Source organism: Phyllostomus discolor, chromosome 13 (genome assembly GCF_004126475.2).
Source record: "Phyllostomus discolor isolate MPI-MPIP mPhyDis1 chromosome 13, mPhyDis1.pri.v3, whole genome shotgun sequence".
Taxonomy (NCBI): Eukaryota; Metazoa; Chordata; class Mammalia; order Chiroptera; family Phyllostomidae; genus Phyllostomus; species Phyllostomus discolor.
The window spans coordinates 70,841,791-70,855,669 of NC_040915.2; the positions used below are offsets into that span (position 1 = coordinate 70,841,791).

Consider the following 13,879-nt stretch of genomic DNA (forward strand, 5'->3'; position numbering starts at 1 on the left):
CCAAAGAGGCATACACCCCAGTGCCAAGTAAGACTGGGCAATCACTTCTCCATGGGATAAAGCCAGGGGACTCCCAAGGAAACCCCAGCTTCTCCTGGAGCCTGTAGGCTGATGGGCTATTTCCATTTTCCACATTCTCTCTTCCAACATTCTCCTCCCTTTGAGGAGTGTAGGAAATCCCTTGGCACCAGGCTTTTCCGAAGAACAACAGCGGCTTATTCAGAGAAGCCAAGGGCTTTCTTACATCTCTCTTCCTAGGAATAGAAATGTCCATTAGTACTTGGCCCCACCATTGCCATGTCTCAGCAATCCTACCATCAAAAAAATAGATAGAGATAGAGATAGAGATAGAGATAGAGACAGAGATAGAGATAATCAATCATTGCATTCACCCTTGATCATAAGTTCCAGAATGTCTGAATCTGAACTATTACATTCCATTCTGAATTTTTCTGTAGCTGGTTAGGGCCTATTGTTTTGATTGTGCCCATGCTCAAACTAAGAATTGTCAAGGCAATGGGCGGTGGTGGTAGGACTGGGGAAGTAAGAAGACGTCTTTTGGCTCTTTCCCTCACTAATATACAGAGAGTTACAATGTACATGGATGTACTTTGTACACTGCAACCACCATTTACTCACGAGCAATCAATACAGAGATTACAGCATTCTCAGTGTAGAACCAAGACCAAAAAGATTTAAAATAGATGTTTTGATGATGCCTTTCACAGTGTATAGACCAAACAAGTCAGGTTAACTCATATCCAGAATTTGATATGGTACTACTCTGAGCATTCCTTCTGCAGATCAAGAGACCATTGTTTTCTAGAAGTGTCCCAGTTCAGGTACCAAGGTCATTCAGAGTATGAGAATGCCTCTGCAAAAAACCGGCTTCTCTTTTGTTTTTGACTTGTTATATTAAATCTTGGGCAAAAGATACCATGGAGTTACCCTGTACCATGACACTATTTGTCCACTAAGATCAGAGAGCTTCAGAGAAACAGAGTAGTGGCCAAGGTTACAAACTCGCTTTCCAAAATAGGATCCCAGGATAGTGGGTAAAGCTTAGCTCAGCCTTTCACTTTCATGCTGAAATGTCACCAGGAAGGCTATGCACCCAGGTTATTGAAAACTCTATTCAAAAGTTGTCTTGGTCACTCTCTGGCTATGTGACCTTGGATAAGATTCTTGGACTCCCCTTGCCTCAATGTCCTCATCTATTAGATGAAAGAAATGGACTAGACAATCTTTATGGTCCCTTTCAGTTTCAGGGACCTCTACTTTTCTAAATAAATTAATGTAATTTATCTAGGCAGTAGACCTTGAGGGGAGGTCATGCATGCTTTTATATCATCATGATAATACTGGCTACATCTTGATATCCACAAATGACTCTAGAGTACAATCAAAGCTTGTTTAAAATGCCTGTTTTCTTCCAGGAAGAAACAGTCATGGGCAGGATCCAGAAGAAAACACTACTAGAGCTCTTTGCAATCTTTTTGATAGATCGGGAAGTTGAGTGATGCAATTTTAAGCTCCTACGTTAGACCCAGAGAGAACACCACTTAAGGAGCTGAGATTATCAGACTTCAAAAACCTCTGTGATTTCTAAAAACAAATTATTCCTTGTTTCAGGGCAAGATTATACCTAAACTGAAAATAATGAAGATTTCTTTTTTGAAGACAGATAGTCTTCTCAATGCTTTCTAAATGGCAATAAATGCTAATTGTGGGTTTACTTTTAGATTCAGATTCTTCAGCCATGTACAGTGCAGCTATGACACCCTTATGAAGGTTCTTAAGTGGTCAATGTCTCTCTGTTTCAACCACCACCATTTGTTTCCCATGTGACTGCCTCCCAGCTGGCCTGTCCCTTCCAGGTTTGCTTACCTCTGATCCTTTCACAAACTGTAACAAGAATAAGGTTTAAAAATTGAACTCAGGATCCTTATCCCACTACATGTATATACAAGGTGTTAGTGTAGGTAACTAGATATTAATAAAGGAAGGGAGCAAAGGGAATCAGATATTATTGAGCCTAATGGACTGAGTAGCTGAATCAGACTCTGGGCCTGCTTTGCTGCAAAGTTACAGCATTCATGGGTTCCCCAGAAGATCGGAGCATTGCCATGTCAAGGGGATTAGTACCCCTCCCTCACCTGTACAGGGAGGAAAATCCAGATTTCCAATCTCCCCAGGGTAGAACCAGCCTGTTTGTTCAGACTACAGGGTGGGGGAAAATAAACAATGAAGAGGGGGGTGTTTCAACTATGAGGCATGCACGGTAGGAACCAAGGTGGAAATCATGGAGGCCTGTCAGCCTAGCCTAGGAAAAGGATCTAATTAGATAAAGGACACGGAACCCTGGAAGATCTAGGAAAGGGATTGGTTGGGGGAGGACCCATCAGAAGCTCTCAAAAGATTGGGAAGCTTATGGTTAGTTTGAAAAAGTGCCTGGTCCTTCCTAAACCTGAGATAACATAATCCAAGCCTAATGCAGCTCTCTCTCTCACCCGGTAACACACACTTGTCTTGTGTGTTTGTGAATTCTCTCTCCATAGCAGCCATGAGGTCCTAGCATCTGCCTAGGGCCCGGCTCCATGCGCCAGTCTGGGTACTGCAACACAACACTGACCAGAGTGCAGTCAGGAACAGAGTATGCTAACCAGATGGGGACAGACATCAACTAAACTGGACTAAGCTTTGGAATGCCAAACAACTGTTGAACCTTGACCCTTGTACTGGGCTTGATGAAGACAAGGCTGGATTTGTTTTTTCACAGCATGATGGACAGAGATGTGACATCAGGAACATGGGTGCCATCTTTCATTTCAACCACAATAAATCTTACCACATCCATATGTGGGTCCCTGGATTGCTTTCCTTATGGCCCCATTTAAGAGCACCACTGGCAACAAATGGTGTTGCATTACTTATAGAATAAAACCCAAAATGATAACAAGTTTCAATAGCTCTTTGCATCTTTTGACTCCCCAGCCCTCCAGCTTCATTTTGTACCATACTTCCTTCCTCTATGCTCCAGCCAAATAGGATAATATCTTCTGATCCTTTCTGCTATGTGGCCTTTGAATATTCTATTCCCTCTGCTTCCCCTAGTCTTTTCCCTTGGGCCTGGATTATTCCTACTCTTCACCCTTCAGACCTCAGCCCAATTTTCACTTTCACAGGAAAGATTTTGCCAGTCTCCCTGGCAAAATCAAGCCCTCCTGATAGGTGATCATGGCAGCACAGACCTCTCCTTCAGGAGCCTTATCTTAATTGTCATTTTGTAACTACATCAGTATTTATTTAAGGCATGTCTGTCTCTCCCACTGGCCTATAAACTTCAAGAGTGTAGGGACCATATAGATTTTCATTCAAGTGTTGCATTTCTAGTGCCTGGCATAGTGTTCGCCACATAGTAATCACTCAATAAACCACATGTCCAATAACTGAATGTGCCTGAAATTAAAGTCCTCTCAGATGACTAAGGCAAGAGCCCTGCTATTCAGAATCCCACAGGCATAAAATAGCTACTCTGAAATAAGCTACTATGAAAAGTGACTAGGTGCAAAAATGAGAAAAAAATCTTTTTCTATTTTTTCTGATTTGCTGATCCCCCTTTTACCTTTTCCATGTGAACATCAACCCATTTAAGTATCAGTTGCTCAAGCATGACTCACTCCTAGGTTATTAGCACTTCCTGTCCCTACCCCAACATTTTACCTCTTGTCAACAACACAATTGCACCTTGCAATGGTATGGTGTGTACTTCCTGGCACCATAGGAATGACTCTGAATTTCAAATAACTGGGGCCGCTTCAAGAGACACCCTGATTAAATCTGCTGAGTAATTTTGGTTTGTATGAAGCCAATAGCCCACATCAGGACCTAAATCTGTATTTACTGAATGACTCTCACTCTCAGGCATGTCTGTCTCAACATGTGATGTGAAAACTGAAAGCATGAGGCTCCAGCCCTGAGCTGCTGCATGTACACTTAGTTGGTAGCTTGGAGCTGGTGTTTATTGACAAGCATGAACACTGGAATGAGTAATCATTACAAGCATTCTTCACACATTTTATCTCCCATTAGCAAAGCACATCCCCAAGCCTCTCTGTCCTTACCCTGCCTACCTTTCCCTATGGGGAAGGTGAAGAAGGGCAAGCTGAGACCTAGGACCCCAGATGACTCTCAGGATTCAATGAAATGCAACAGAATCATAGAATAGGTAGGCTAACACTTAGCATTTGTGTGACCTTGGCTGGCTATCCACTCATTTGTTCACTCATTCATGCATTCACTCATTCATTCAACAAATATATTTTGACTATTTCTTCTATATTTGTCACTGTGCTAGGCCCTGAGAATTTGTTGGGGGATAAAACAGATGTGTTCCCTACCTTTTTGAACCATAGTCTAGGGAGGAAAGAGAAATTTCAAAAAAAAAAGAATTACTTTAGAATATATGGATTCACAGTGTTAGAAAGGAAAACCTGTTATTGTATACTTGTGCCTAACCTAACCTACTAGAGAACATTGAGAATGCTCTACTGGAGAAGCAAAATTTAAGCTAAACCCTGAAGGATGGAAAAGATGTTTTGGCAGGAACAACAAGAAAGAGAATCAAAATTTCCCATGCTTGTGGAGGATCACATGTGAAAGCTTGAGGAGCTGAAATAGCCCAGAGTGACTAGAACCAAAAGCAGGAATGGAGAGAGGTGAGAGATGAAGTTAAATGAGAGCAGGGGTCAGGTCATAACCCATGGACCACATTGAGCACTTTGGACTCTGTTCTAAAGGTACCAAGTAGTCTGCACGGAGTTTTAAACAAAGAAAATACCACAACAGACCAGAACAGATCAGAATTGGGTAACCTGTACCCTGCCTATCTCACAGTTTCTAGAGTGGGTGCACATAAGACCAAAGATAATCTTCCAGATTAACCATAAAGCAAAACACTAGTGTAATCACTATGTAAACTCCCAAGAGTCATAAAACAGCATTTGTAAATTCCCTATGCTTAGGTAATAAGGTTCAAGAATGCTCATTTAGGCCATTTCAGAGAGTCTGTCCCTTGAAATGCCATATTTGCTGCTTTTCTCCGTGATGGAGTTTGGTGTGCCATCTGACTTGCGCTGAGTCATTTCCCAAGAACATGCAAGCAGCATCCTCATCAATGGCCTGCCCTGATTCATCTTGGCCCTTCCAAGGGTCTCTCTGCCTAGTATCTCTGCTCACTAAAGGAAATGTGACTGCATCATAATGATAATGCTTTGCATTTACCCAGCACATTGCCCAGGGGTGTCTCAAAGCATTTTGCAAACAGTTAATTAAGTTAGTCTAGAGACTGCAGGGGAGCCTCCAGCCTTCGAGCACCAAGGTGTCTAGGTGGGAGGGAAGTGCAAGGCCTACCTCCAGCCCTGCTCTGGGACACAGGGGCTACTGAGAATGTACAGGCAGGTAAAACCTCTGTGTCACTAGGGGGAAGCACTCACACTTGCATGGCCATGGTTGTGCATGGTGCAAGTCTTTACTGAGGATGCCCACAGAGAAAGCACTAAGGGTTGGAGGCTACCACAGGGAGTTCTGAAAGGGCAGAGATGGAAGTCATGAGGAAGGGGCTTGTTTTCCTTAAGAAGCCATGGATGTGATTTTGAGAGTTGCTAATCTCGGGGTTGGAAACGTGAGTGCACGTGTGTTGGGTTGGTGGGGGTGAAGAAAGGAGGGGATGTATATTCACACAAGAAGGTTAGTAGTAAGCATGTTAGTCTACAGGTTTATCTCTGCTATAGAATTTATTTCTGCTCCATCCTCAGAATAACCTTAGATCCTGCCTCAAGCCCTGCAGATATCACCTTCATGTGACATAGATTTGAGTGGTGTAGAAATCTAGCAAATGGAACAATATCCAGGCCTCACTGTGTGACCACCTCCTTGCCCTTCAGGGAAAGGTAGAGACAACCAAGGCCTCACAGATTTAGAAGCAAAGTCTAGTTCTCAGTCACCTATCAACAGTGTACAAAGGCTAGAGGGACAAAAGTCTGCAGGGCCCAGACTTGGCATCTTTAGCAGGGTCAGAAGGAGTGCAAGAGTTGAGCTTCCCCAAGGTGATGCCAGGCTGTCTCCTTCCTCCTGGTGCCTGCCAAGCCCCTCATGTATGGAAGGTGCCACTCAGCTTTCAGAAGTGCTAATAGCAACTGCTGCTGACAGCCTGGCTTGTCAGCAGCCATGGGCCATCTGGGGGTTGACACTTGAGTTCACTGACAAGAATAGCTAGGCTTTGTTTTCCACCTCTCTTTTCTCCCCAGCTCAGGCAGCAGCAGTCCATGGGCTACTATCCAGTGATCTGAGGACAGGAGAACCATCACCCATAGGCCAAAGGTGACAGGGCTCCCAGAGCACCAACTGTCCAAGGCTGATGCACATGTCCATGTACATAGCACCCCACCAAAAAAACTGCAAAGCAATATTTCGGGAGACCCAAGGGGCCATGTCTGCTGCCCACATTTTCTACACCAAGAAACCAAGGCCCAAGAAGCTCCAAATTAGCAGGCATATTTCACTGCCCCCCCCCCAAAAAAGAAAAACACTGAGGAATTTCCTGTTTTACTGGATCTAGATTTCTTTAGACAGGATAGCTTACTTAATGTATTTTCTTTAATCAGAATCTATATGTAGTCTTGTTGAATAAGTAAATGGAGGGCTGTATTCAGCTAGCTTCCCTCACTATGACAAATACATATGACTCAGGATGGTCCTGCCTTGTCTCCCTTCCTCTTCTCTTTTTACCCTATTACTAAGAGACCAGGATGAGTTATTTTATGAGTTAAAAATTCATAAATGTTTATCTTGTTATCATCTCACCTATTGCTTTTGGCTATGCTGTTCAACTGGAAACTTGAAGAATACATCACTGGAACCCATCTTACAGAGTGATAGACTGAGACCCACAGAATACCTTCAGCTAAACAAACAAACCTCAGAGACCTCCTACTTGAAGTCTCAGTTCCCTGTTCTCAGCATTCAGAGGCTTGGGTAAGTCCCACCTCATGGGAAGGGCACCCTGCCCCATGAAACTCTGACATAGCTTTGAGGTATAATTCCCAGTGGCTGGTGTGAGAGGCCCAGAGCTGCTACACAGCAAACCCAAGCAAGTGCTAACTATCAGTATTTAAGGACTCTCCTATAATTTCCCAGATGACAGGACATGGCAGAGGGTGCTAAAAATGAGAACGCACACAGGCAGACAGTACTTAGGCAATACAAGAGAACCTTGAGCCATCAGGATCTCTGGTTAATCTCAGGTTGACCCAGGCCTCCTGGCTCCAGGCTATGGAAAAAGCATCTCTATGAGGCAGCAACACCTGTGTCGTCTAAGTCACCTGTTGCCACCAGGTCAACGTTGAGTGCTAGCAGGACCTGGTCTGACCTTGTTAACGTGTCTATCATTTTTAAGGAATTGGGGGCCATAGAACAGCTTGGAGACTGGTGATAGGGGGTACAATTCTGTGATGGGCAGAGGGATGATGAGGTCTTGATCATAACTAGACTCTCAGTCATTGTTCGCATTTCTTTTACAGTCAGTCTAGGGCTAAGATTTTCCCAATGGAGAATGATTCTCCTCTTTGATTCCTCCTGCAAACCAGGCACTATTAGCAGGTTCCTCCATACTGTGCTGGTGAGGAGAAAAGGGTGAGAAAAAGGAATTTGTGGAAACTTGGTTATGGAGCCCTTCCCTGGGATCTCACCCCAAAGCCAAGCATCCAGCCTAAGGACCCCACAGCACAGGGCACTTCCCTGAAGGAAGCTGTGGGCAGGTATGTACTAGGGAAGAAAAAATCCTATACCTCACAGAATTCTCTGTCCAAGTCCAGGGTTTTATGGTGCAAAGCCAGAGTAAGAAATGGGAGATCTGGCTGTGACTGTGGGTGTAGACTCACAGGCCTGTACACAGGACATGTAGATGGGGATCTTCTCAGTTAACTGCCTCATGAGAGTCCCAGACAGGAGCAGACACAGAAGAGGGAGCTGAGGACAAAAGTAATGACCTAGACTAGAGAAAAGAAGCCCTCCAGGTTGGAGACTCAATGCTCCTGTTGGTGAGCTGTCCTGATGGTGGTTGCAGGGCTGTGCTGTGCTTGGGGAACTGAGCCTTGTTTACTAAAGAGACAACACTTCCTCATCCCACCTTCATGTCATTGTCCTCCCTTTCTCAGAGATGAAGGAGAAAAGGCAGGTGGAAGATGTGGAAGATGGGTCTCCATTTGAATGCTGTAGGCCATGGGCAGGATTTTAGAGTGTGTCAGAAGGACCTGGGATGTCTGCAACAGGGGTAGAAGGCTGTCTTTTAATTCCCCCCCTCTCCAGGAGGAGTCTGATGCAAATGTCCAGCAGTCTTCACTTCCTGCTTCTCCAGACAGGTTTCACCATTTCTACTCATCTTCCCACAAAGCCCCCAGACCCAAGGTTGAAAAGGCTCCTCCCACCTAGGACAGCAAGAGTACCCCACTCCTGGTGGTCAGGGCTGCAGGAGTGCTGTAAGTCTTGGTGTGACAAATAAATCGTCAAGAGAGGCCTTTTCCCTATCTTGGGTGTGGGCTCATTACCATTTTCATTTGTTACTGTCTTTCCCATCTCAGAGAGTCTGTGTAGAAAAGCAATTTATGACCATTGGTCTCCCCCTGGAAGGCACCAGGTGACAATAACATTAGCCTTAAAATTATTCTGGGATGCAAACATGTTTTACCAAGACACAGAAAGCTGCAGAATAAAATGGCATTGAGGCCTAAGCAGGTCAGGCTTTCATTATTACATTAACCTCTGTCTTTAGATGCAGAGGAAGAAAAGGGCTAACGAGCAGGTGTTGACCGAGATGGGAGAGAAAGCACCATTTAAAACAAAGGGGAAAAAGTCTAAAAACATAATAAAGTAAAATAAGTGAGGAAGGAGAAGTCACAAGTAAACTCTCAACTCATCAGAACTGTGGATTCAGCCAGGTGCCCTTTCTCACTGGAACCCTTCATGAAGTGATGTTTTCTTTCTCTCCAGGCACATCCTTTGAGGCCAACTTTCCCTCCTCCACTCCCCAAATCTCTGAGGCCAGGTTCCTGGCTCGATGAGTCTGAAACATGGTCCTCAGAGCAGGTCACACTAGTGGCCTGCCTTCCCTCCTCATGTGAAATGCTTTATTCTGGTTAGCGCTGACTGGCTCCCAGGCTGAGGTCATTCCCGGGGGCCCAGCTGGCTTTAGGGATGGATGTTTGTCTCACAAGCAGGGTCAGTGCTCCTCACCCAAGGAGTGGAGCTGTGGCTTTGGGGCCCATGGGAACTCTACAGGGAGGTAGCACTCCAATGGTTAGCTTGCAATGCAGCTCCAGCTACCTGGGGCTCACTCCCCTCCTCCTTTGAAATGTAATCTTCTGGTTCCTGGCATGGGGAGAGCAAACACACAGCCAGCACCCCTTGGGGTGGGAATTCTGATCTCCACTCTTTTACTCACCTGTGCCCAGAACATTGGAGGGAGGGAAATTAGGGGCTAGGAGGCCCCAGAAGCTGCCTCACAGGCTGGGGACCTACACAAATAGGAAAGTTTGTCTTCTCACACCCGGGGACCCAAAACACCTACCTGGCTCCCTCTACAGGCTGGAGCAGGAAATGAGTGTTTGATGCCTGCCCTGCCTTCCCCACTGAGCGCTGTCAGGCTGAAACCCCCCCATCCCAGGCTGGAATCTGAAGGAACAACAGCAATCCCCGCCCCCTAAACTTCCCAGCCTAAAACCAACAGCTGGGAGCATGGTTATGCAAAGCCCATCTCTGTTAGAAAACGTACAATTTTTTAAAAGCATTACAAAACATTATACAATGGATTTCTTCCATTTTCATATTTTTCTCCCCGGTAACTCCCATTTCTCTGGTTTCACTTTGGTAGCTTACAAATACTTAGGGCTTTATGTTCCTAAAAACAAAACAAAACAAAAAACAAAATGATTTGAATATAAAAATGTAAATTTTATGTTTTATCTATATCAGGATATGTAAGATTTAAGAATCTTAGTAATTATGTCATATATATAAAACATTTTAGGTTTAAGATCATGTTTAACCAAATTAATGGATCTCAGTTTTGGAAAAAGAAAGAGACAATTTCTTCCTGGGCTGGGTTTAGTATGGAAACCTCACAGACCCTTTGGTGCTTCCTAAACCCTTGGCAGGCATACCCCAGTCCCTCCTGCACTGTTTGAAGGATGCCTGCAGGCATTCGGTGGATGTCTTAAGAACGACAGGCGTGCAATTATCAAATCTATTAAAACGTGTTAGGTTTTGCAACACTTCCACTATGCTTATTCTGGTAGGACTGCAGCATCTTACCTGTGTCACTGCAGGTTTGTATCCCCCAAACAAGTAACTGCTGTGATAGGTAAGATCACAGTGAAATCATTAGCTAAGGTGGGAAGGGGCTGAACAGAACCAGGTGAAGCCAGATTCCCAGCCTTCCTTCTGACTGAACATTTCAGATCCTGTCAAGGGAAATTCCCATTTCCCATGTGAAGAGTAAGAGAGAGAAACTGAGAGGCTTCTGAATTTTAAAAGCATAATCTGCCCATTTGGTGGAGTGATAGCAAAAGGATAAGAGGTGGAAGAAGGACTGTGCTCAAGCCAGAAATTCAAGAGCAGAGAAGAAGGGAGGAGAGAGAAAGGAGCTGAAGTGAGAGTAGGGGAGTGAGGGGACTGAAGGAAAGAGAGAGGGAGAGAGGAGGGAGGAGAGAGAGGAGAGGGAGAGGAGGGAGAGAGAAAAGACACACGAAGAGAGACAGAAAAAAAAAAAAAAAAAAAAAAAACAGAGACATTGGGAGGTGCAGAGATAAAGACTGGCACAGAGAGACCACAACTGAGAAATAAGGATGCCCCATCTCTCCTGCAAGTCTCAACGTAAGTGGGGAGAAGGATTTCTGATTGGGAGCTGACTCCCCTCTTCTCCTACCCCTGGGACCACAACTGGTTAATGCCAGCCGGTGCCCTGCACCGAAACAGCAGCGCCTCACAGCATGGTGCAGATCTCGAACCCAGCTCACCAGATCGCATTGCCGGCACCAGAGCAAATCCCGTGCTGCAAGCATCTGCGTGCGTGTGAGTGAGCGAGCGGATTGTGCGCGCGTGCACACAGCAAGCCCACCTCTGCCCCTCGCATGCAGCTCACACTTCCTCTCTCCCCCCTGAGCTTTCCTTCTTCCCCTTCCTCTTCTGCTCGTACATCTCAAAATCGGCCCAGGAATAGCAAAGCCCTTGTCCAGTACCTGGGATGAAGAGCAGGGCGGTTGTCGCGGAGAAGACGATCCAGCAGGCAGGGTGGTACATCTTGAGGCTGCGGAGTCTTGGCTGCTGGGCTTGCTACTGCTTCTGCTGCTGCTACGGCTGCTGCCTTCCTCTGTGCTGAATTCTGAGCAGGTTTAAATCCAATGTTTGCAAAGGGAGGGAGAGAGCAAAAGAGAGAGGGAGCAAGAGAGAGCGCGCCCGAGATGGGAGCAGGCAGGCAGCGCCTCTGATTTTTTTTTTCTTTCACATACACACAACTGGGCTCCAATCTGTACAGGGCTCAGAGCAGCCCTCCTCCGAGGCACGCATTGGCTCCACTCTCCTGAGCGTCACCCAGAGACTTTCCTATTTGGGAGGCTCCGCTTGGAGGGTAGTTGAAGCTTGCCCCTTCGTCGCCACTCAGCCTGAACCCGGCAGTGTGCACTGGTACCTCTGTACGTGAGCTGGCGTGTGGCTTCTGTGGGCACACACCAGCGCCTTGCAGGGCAGTGAGGAGGGGGCTGGAAGTGTTGGTACAGACCTTCCCCAAGCAGGCAGGGCGCAGGGCACACACATGAAAGCCAATGTGACCAAAGTTCATGAAAATTCCTTATCTCTGCTCTTTCTCCCTAGTCCAGGCGGGGAGGCGGCAGGAGCCAACCCAAAAGGGACACTCAGACATTTAAACGTGCACCCTGATTCCCGCCCCTGCTATTCAGAGCCCTTGGAGGAAATTCCGTATTCTCAGTAGGAAGATCATTGCTTTAGGGTTTTTCCACCAAGGATGCAAAGCGAATCGGCCGCTCCCCAAAATTAGAGCCTTCTGAAACTCGACAAAGGCAAGAGGCTATAGAAGCCCAAACAATTGTGATGATGAGAGCATAGGCAGTGAGATAGTCAGGTTAGGTCTCAAGGAGAAGGTAACTTCCTCAAGTCCTCGGAAACCTTCAAGAGAGAAGGCCGCGAAAGGATACCTACCTGTGGCTTTCTGTCTTGCGTTTTTATTCCTCGTCACAATCCAGTCTCTGCCTTCCTCTGGAGTAGCAGTTTGTATGAACAGTGTTTCTGAGTGTGACGCACCTCAGGACTTCCTTCTTTTCGACACCCGTTCTACAAAAGGCCTGCAGCCCTCCTGAGAGCGTGCTTGTCAGTGGTACGTTTGTCCTGGTGAGTAAAGGCTTTCCCTAAAGTATCTGCTGAACTGGAAGATTATGGGATAAGAACAGCATTAGGTGTTACAGAAAGGACAGGGCACATATATGAAAAACCCATTTTTGTCTCAGGGTGTCCTCTGAAGGCCCCGTAGTGGTCTGGTATCCTTCCCAGCTCCTTGTGTGTTTGGCTCAAGGTCTGTGAGTGTCCCTGTGTGAGAGAGAGCCTTCTTCCCTCCTCTGCTGCAATTGTTACTGCTTTCCCAGGCACCTGCTATGGAGAAGGTATTCACATGCCTTATTTTAGTTAATCCTCACCATAGGCCTGCCACCTAGGCCTTATTACCCCTGGATTTTAATAGGCTGAAACAGGAGTTCAGAGATGTTTAGCAACTTGCTAAAGGCCACACAGCTAATCCCAGTCAGGATTCAAACCCAGGACTGTCCTACAGCAAAATCCACAGTTTCCAAGAAGATATGCCTACCAATTGCCAAACAAGTTCTTTCAGTCTAACAGAGCTCCCTTTCTACAAAAGTAAACCTGTTTGCTTTTAAAGAAGTAAAACAATTCATTCATTACTTGTCTCCTTAGAACCAAGTCTGAAAACCTTATGAGTCATGGAGAAAATATATGATAGTATCCCTGCTGGCACTTAAGAAATACCTACTTAATAGGAAGTTTTTGTTTGTTTCAGATTGGGAATGTAAAGAATAAAATTTGTTCTTGTCTAAAGATAGAATACAGTAGATTTGAAGAGACCATTCAAAAGTTAACATATTTTGACCATACATTAAAGATAATAGGACTTAGATGTACTATTAAAGTCAAATTCTATTGAGCCAATAATTGCAAACATGTCATCCACAAGCACATTGATCTGTGAATCCTTTGAACAAGCAAACGATGATCGCTGGTGGCTGAGTCTGCTGGAGAACAGAACTGGGCAGGAGGAATCAGGCCATGAAAATCAAAGGAATATTCCAAGATGGAGAAATACAGCAGGCACAGACAGAAATCCTTTAGGAAAATAAAAAGGGAAAGGACTTGGGGAATGAAAGACGGAGTGGAAGAAGGCCTTGGTTTCTAAACTGATGATATTCAGAAATTTCCTATTGCTGCTGGGAAAAGTTAATTCCTTTCTGAGCAGGGGAGTGCTTTGAATAAGGGGAACTTATTTTATGGAAATTAATGTGGGTAAAATGGATTGATTAATCCATGGGATGGATTGAGGCAGGTGTACTTGTTAGCAGGCCTTGCCCAGATTTGACACACTCTAGAATAGGGTGCTAGCACTGGAAGAAGAAAAGCAGGGGCTGGTGGTGAAACAGAAGGATTACTGTATTTGCCATGTTTAATGCATAATTTTTGCCCAAATTTTTGAGGAAAAATATGGATATGCATTACATATGGGTAGTACAAAAATTTCTTGTACCAT

General features: G+C 45.3%; 1 protein-coding gene across 1 annotated transcript in view; it reads right to left on the reverse strand.

Moving 5' to 3' along the window:
* Window positions 1–12,178, reverse strand: part of OPCML (opioid binding protein/cell adhesion molecule like) — a 1,110,526-nt gene extending 1,098,348 nt beyond the window's left edge. The window contains exon 1 of the mRNA XM_028528200.2: window positions 11,295–12,178. Coding sequence (XP_028384001.1) covers window positions 11,295–11,355 — 61 coding nt within the window. The 5' untranslated portion in view covers window positions 11,356–12,178. The remainder of the gene's footprint in view (window positions 1–11,294) is intronic.
* Window positions 12,179–13,879: the final 1,701 nt, after the last annotated feature.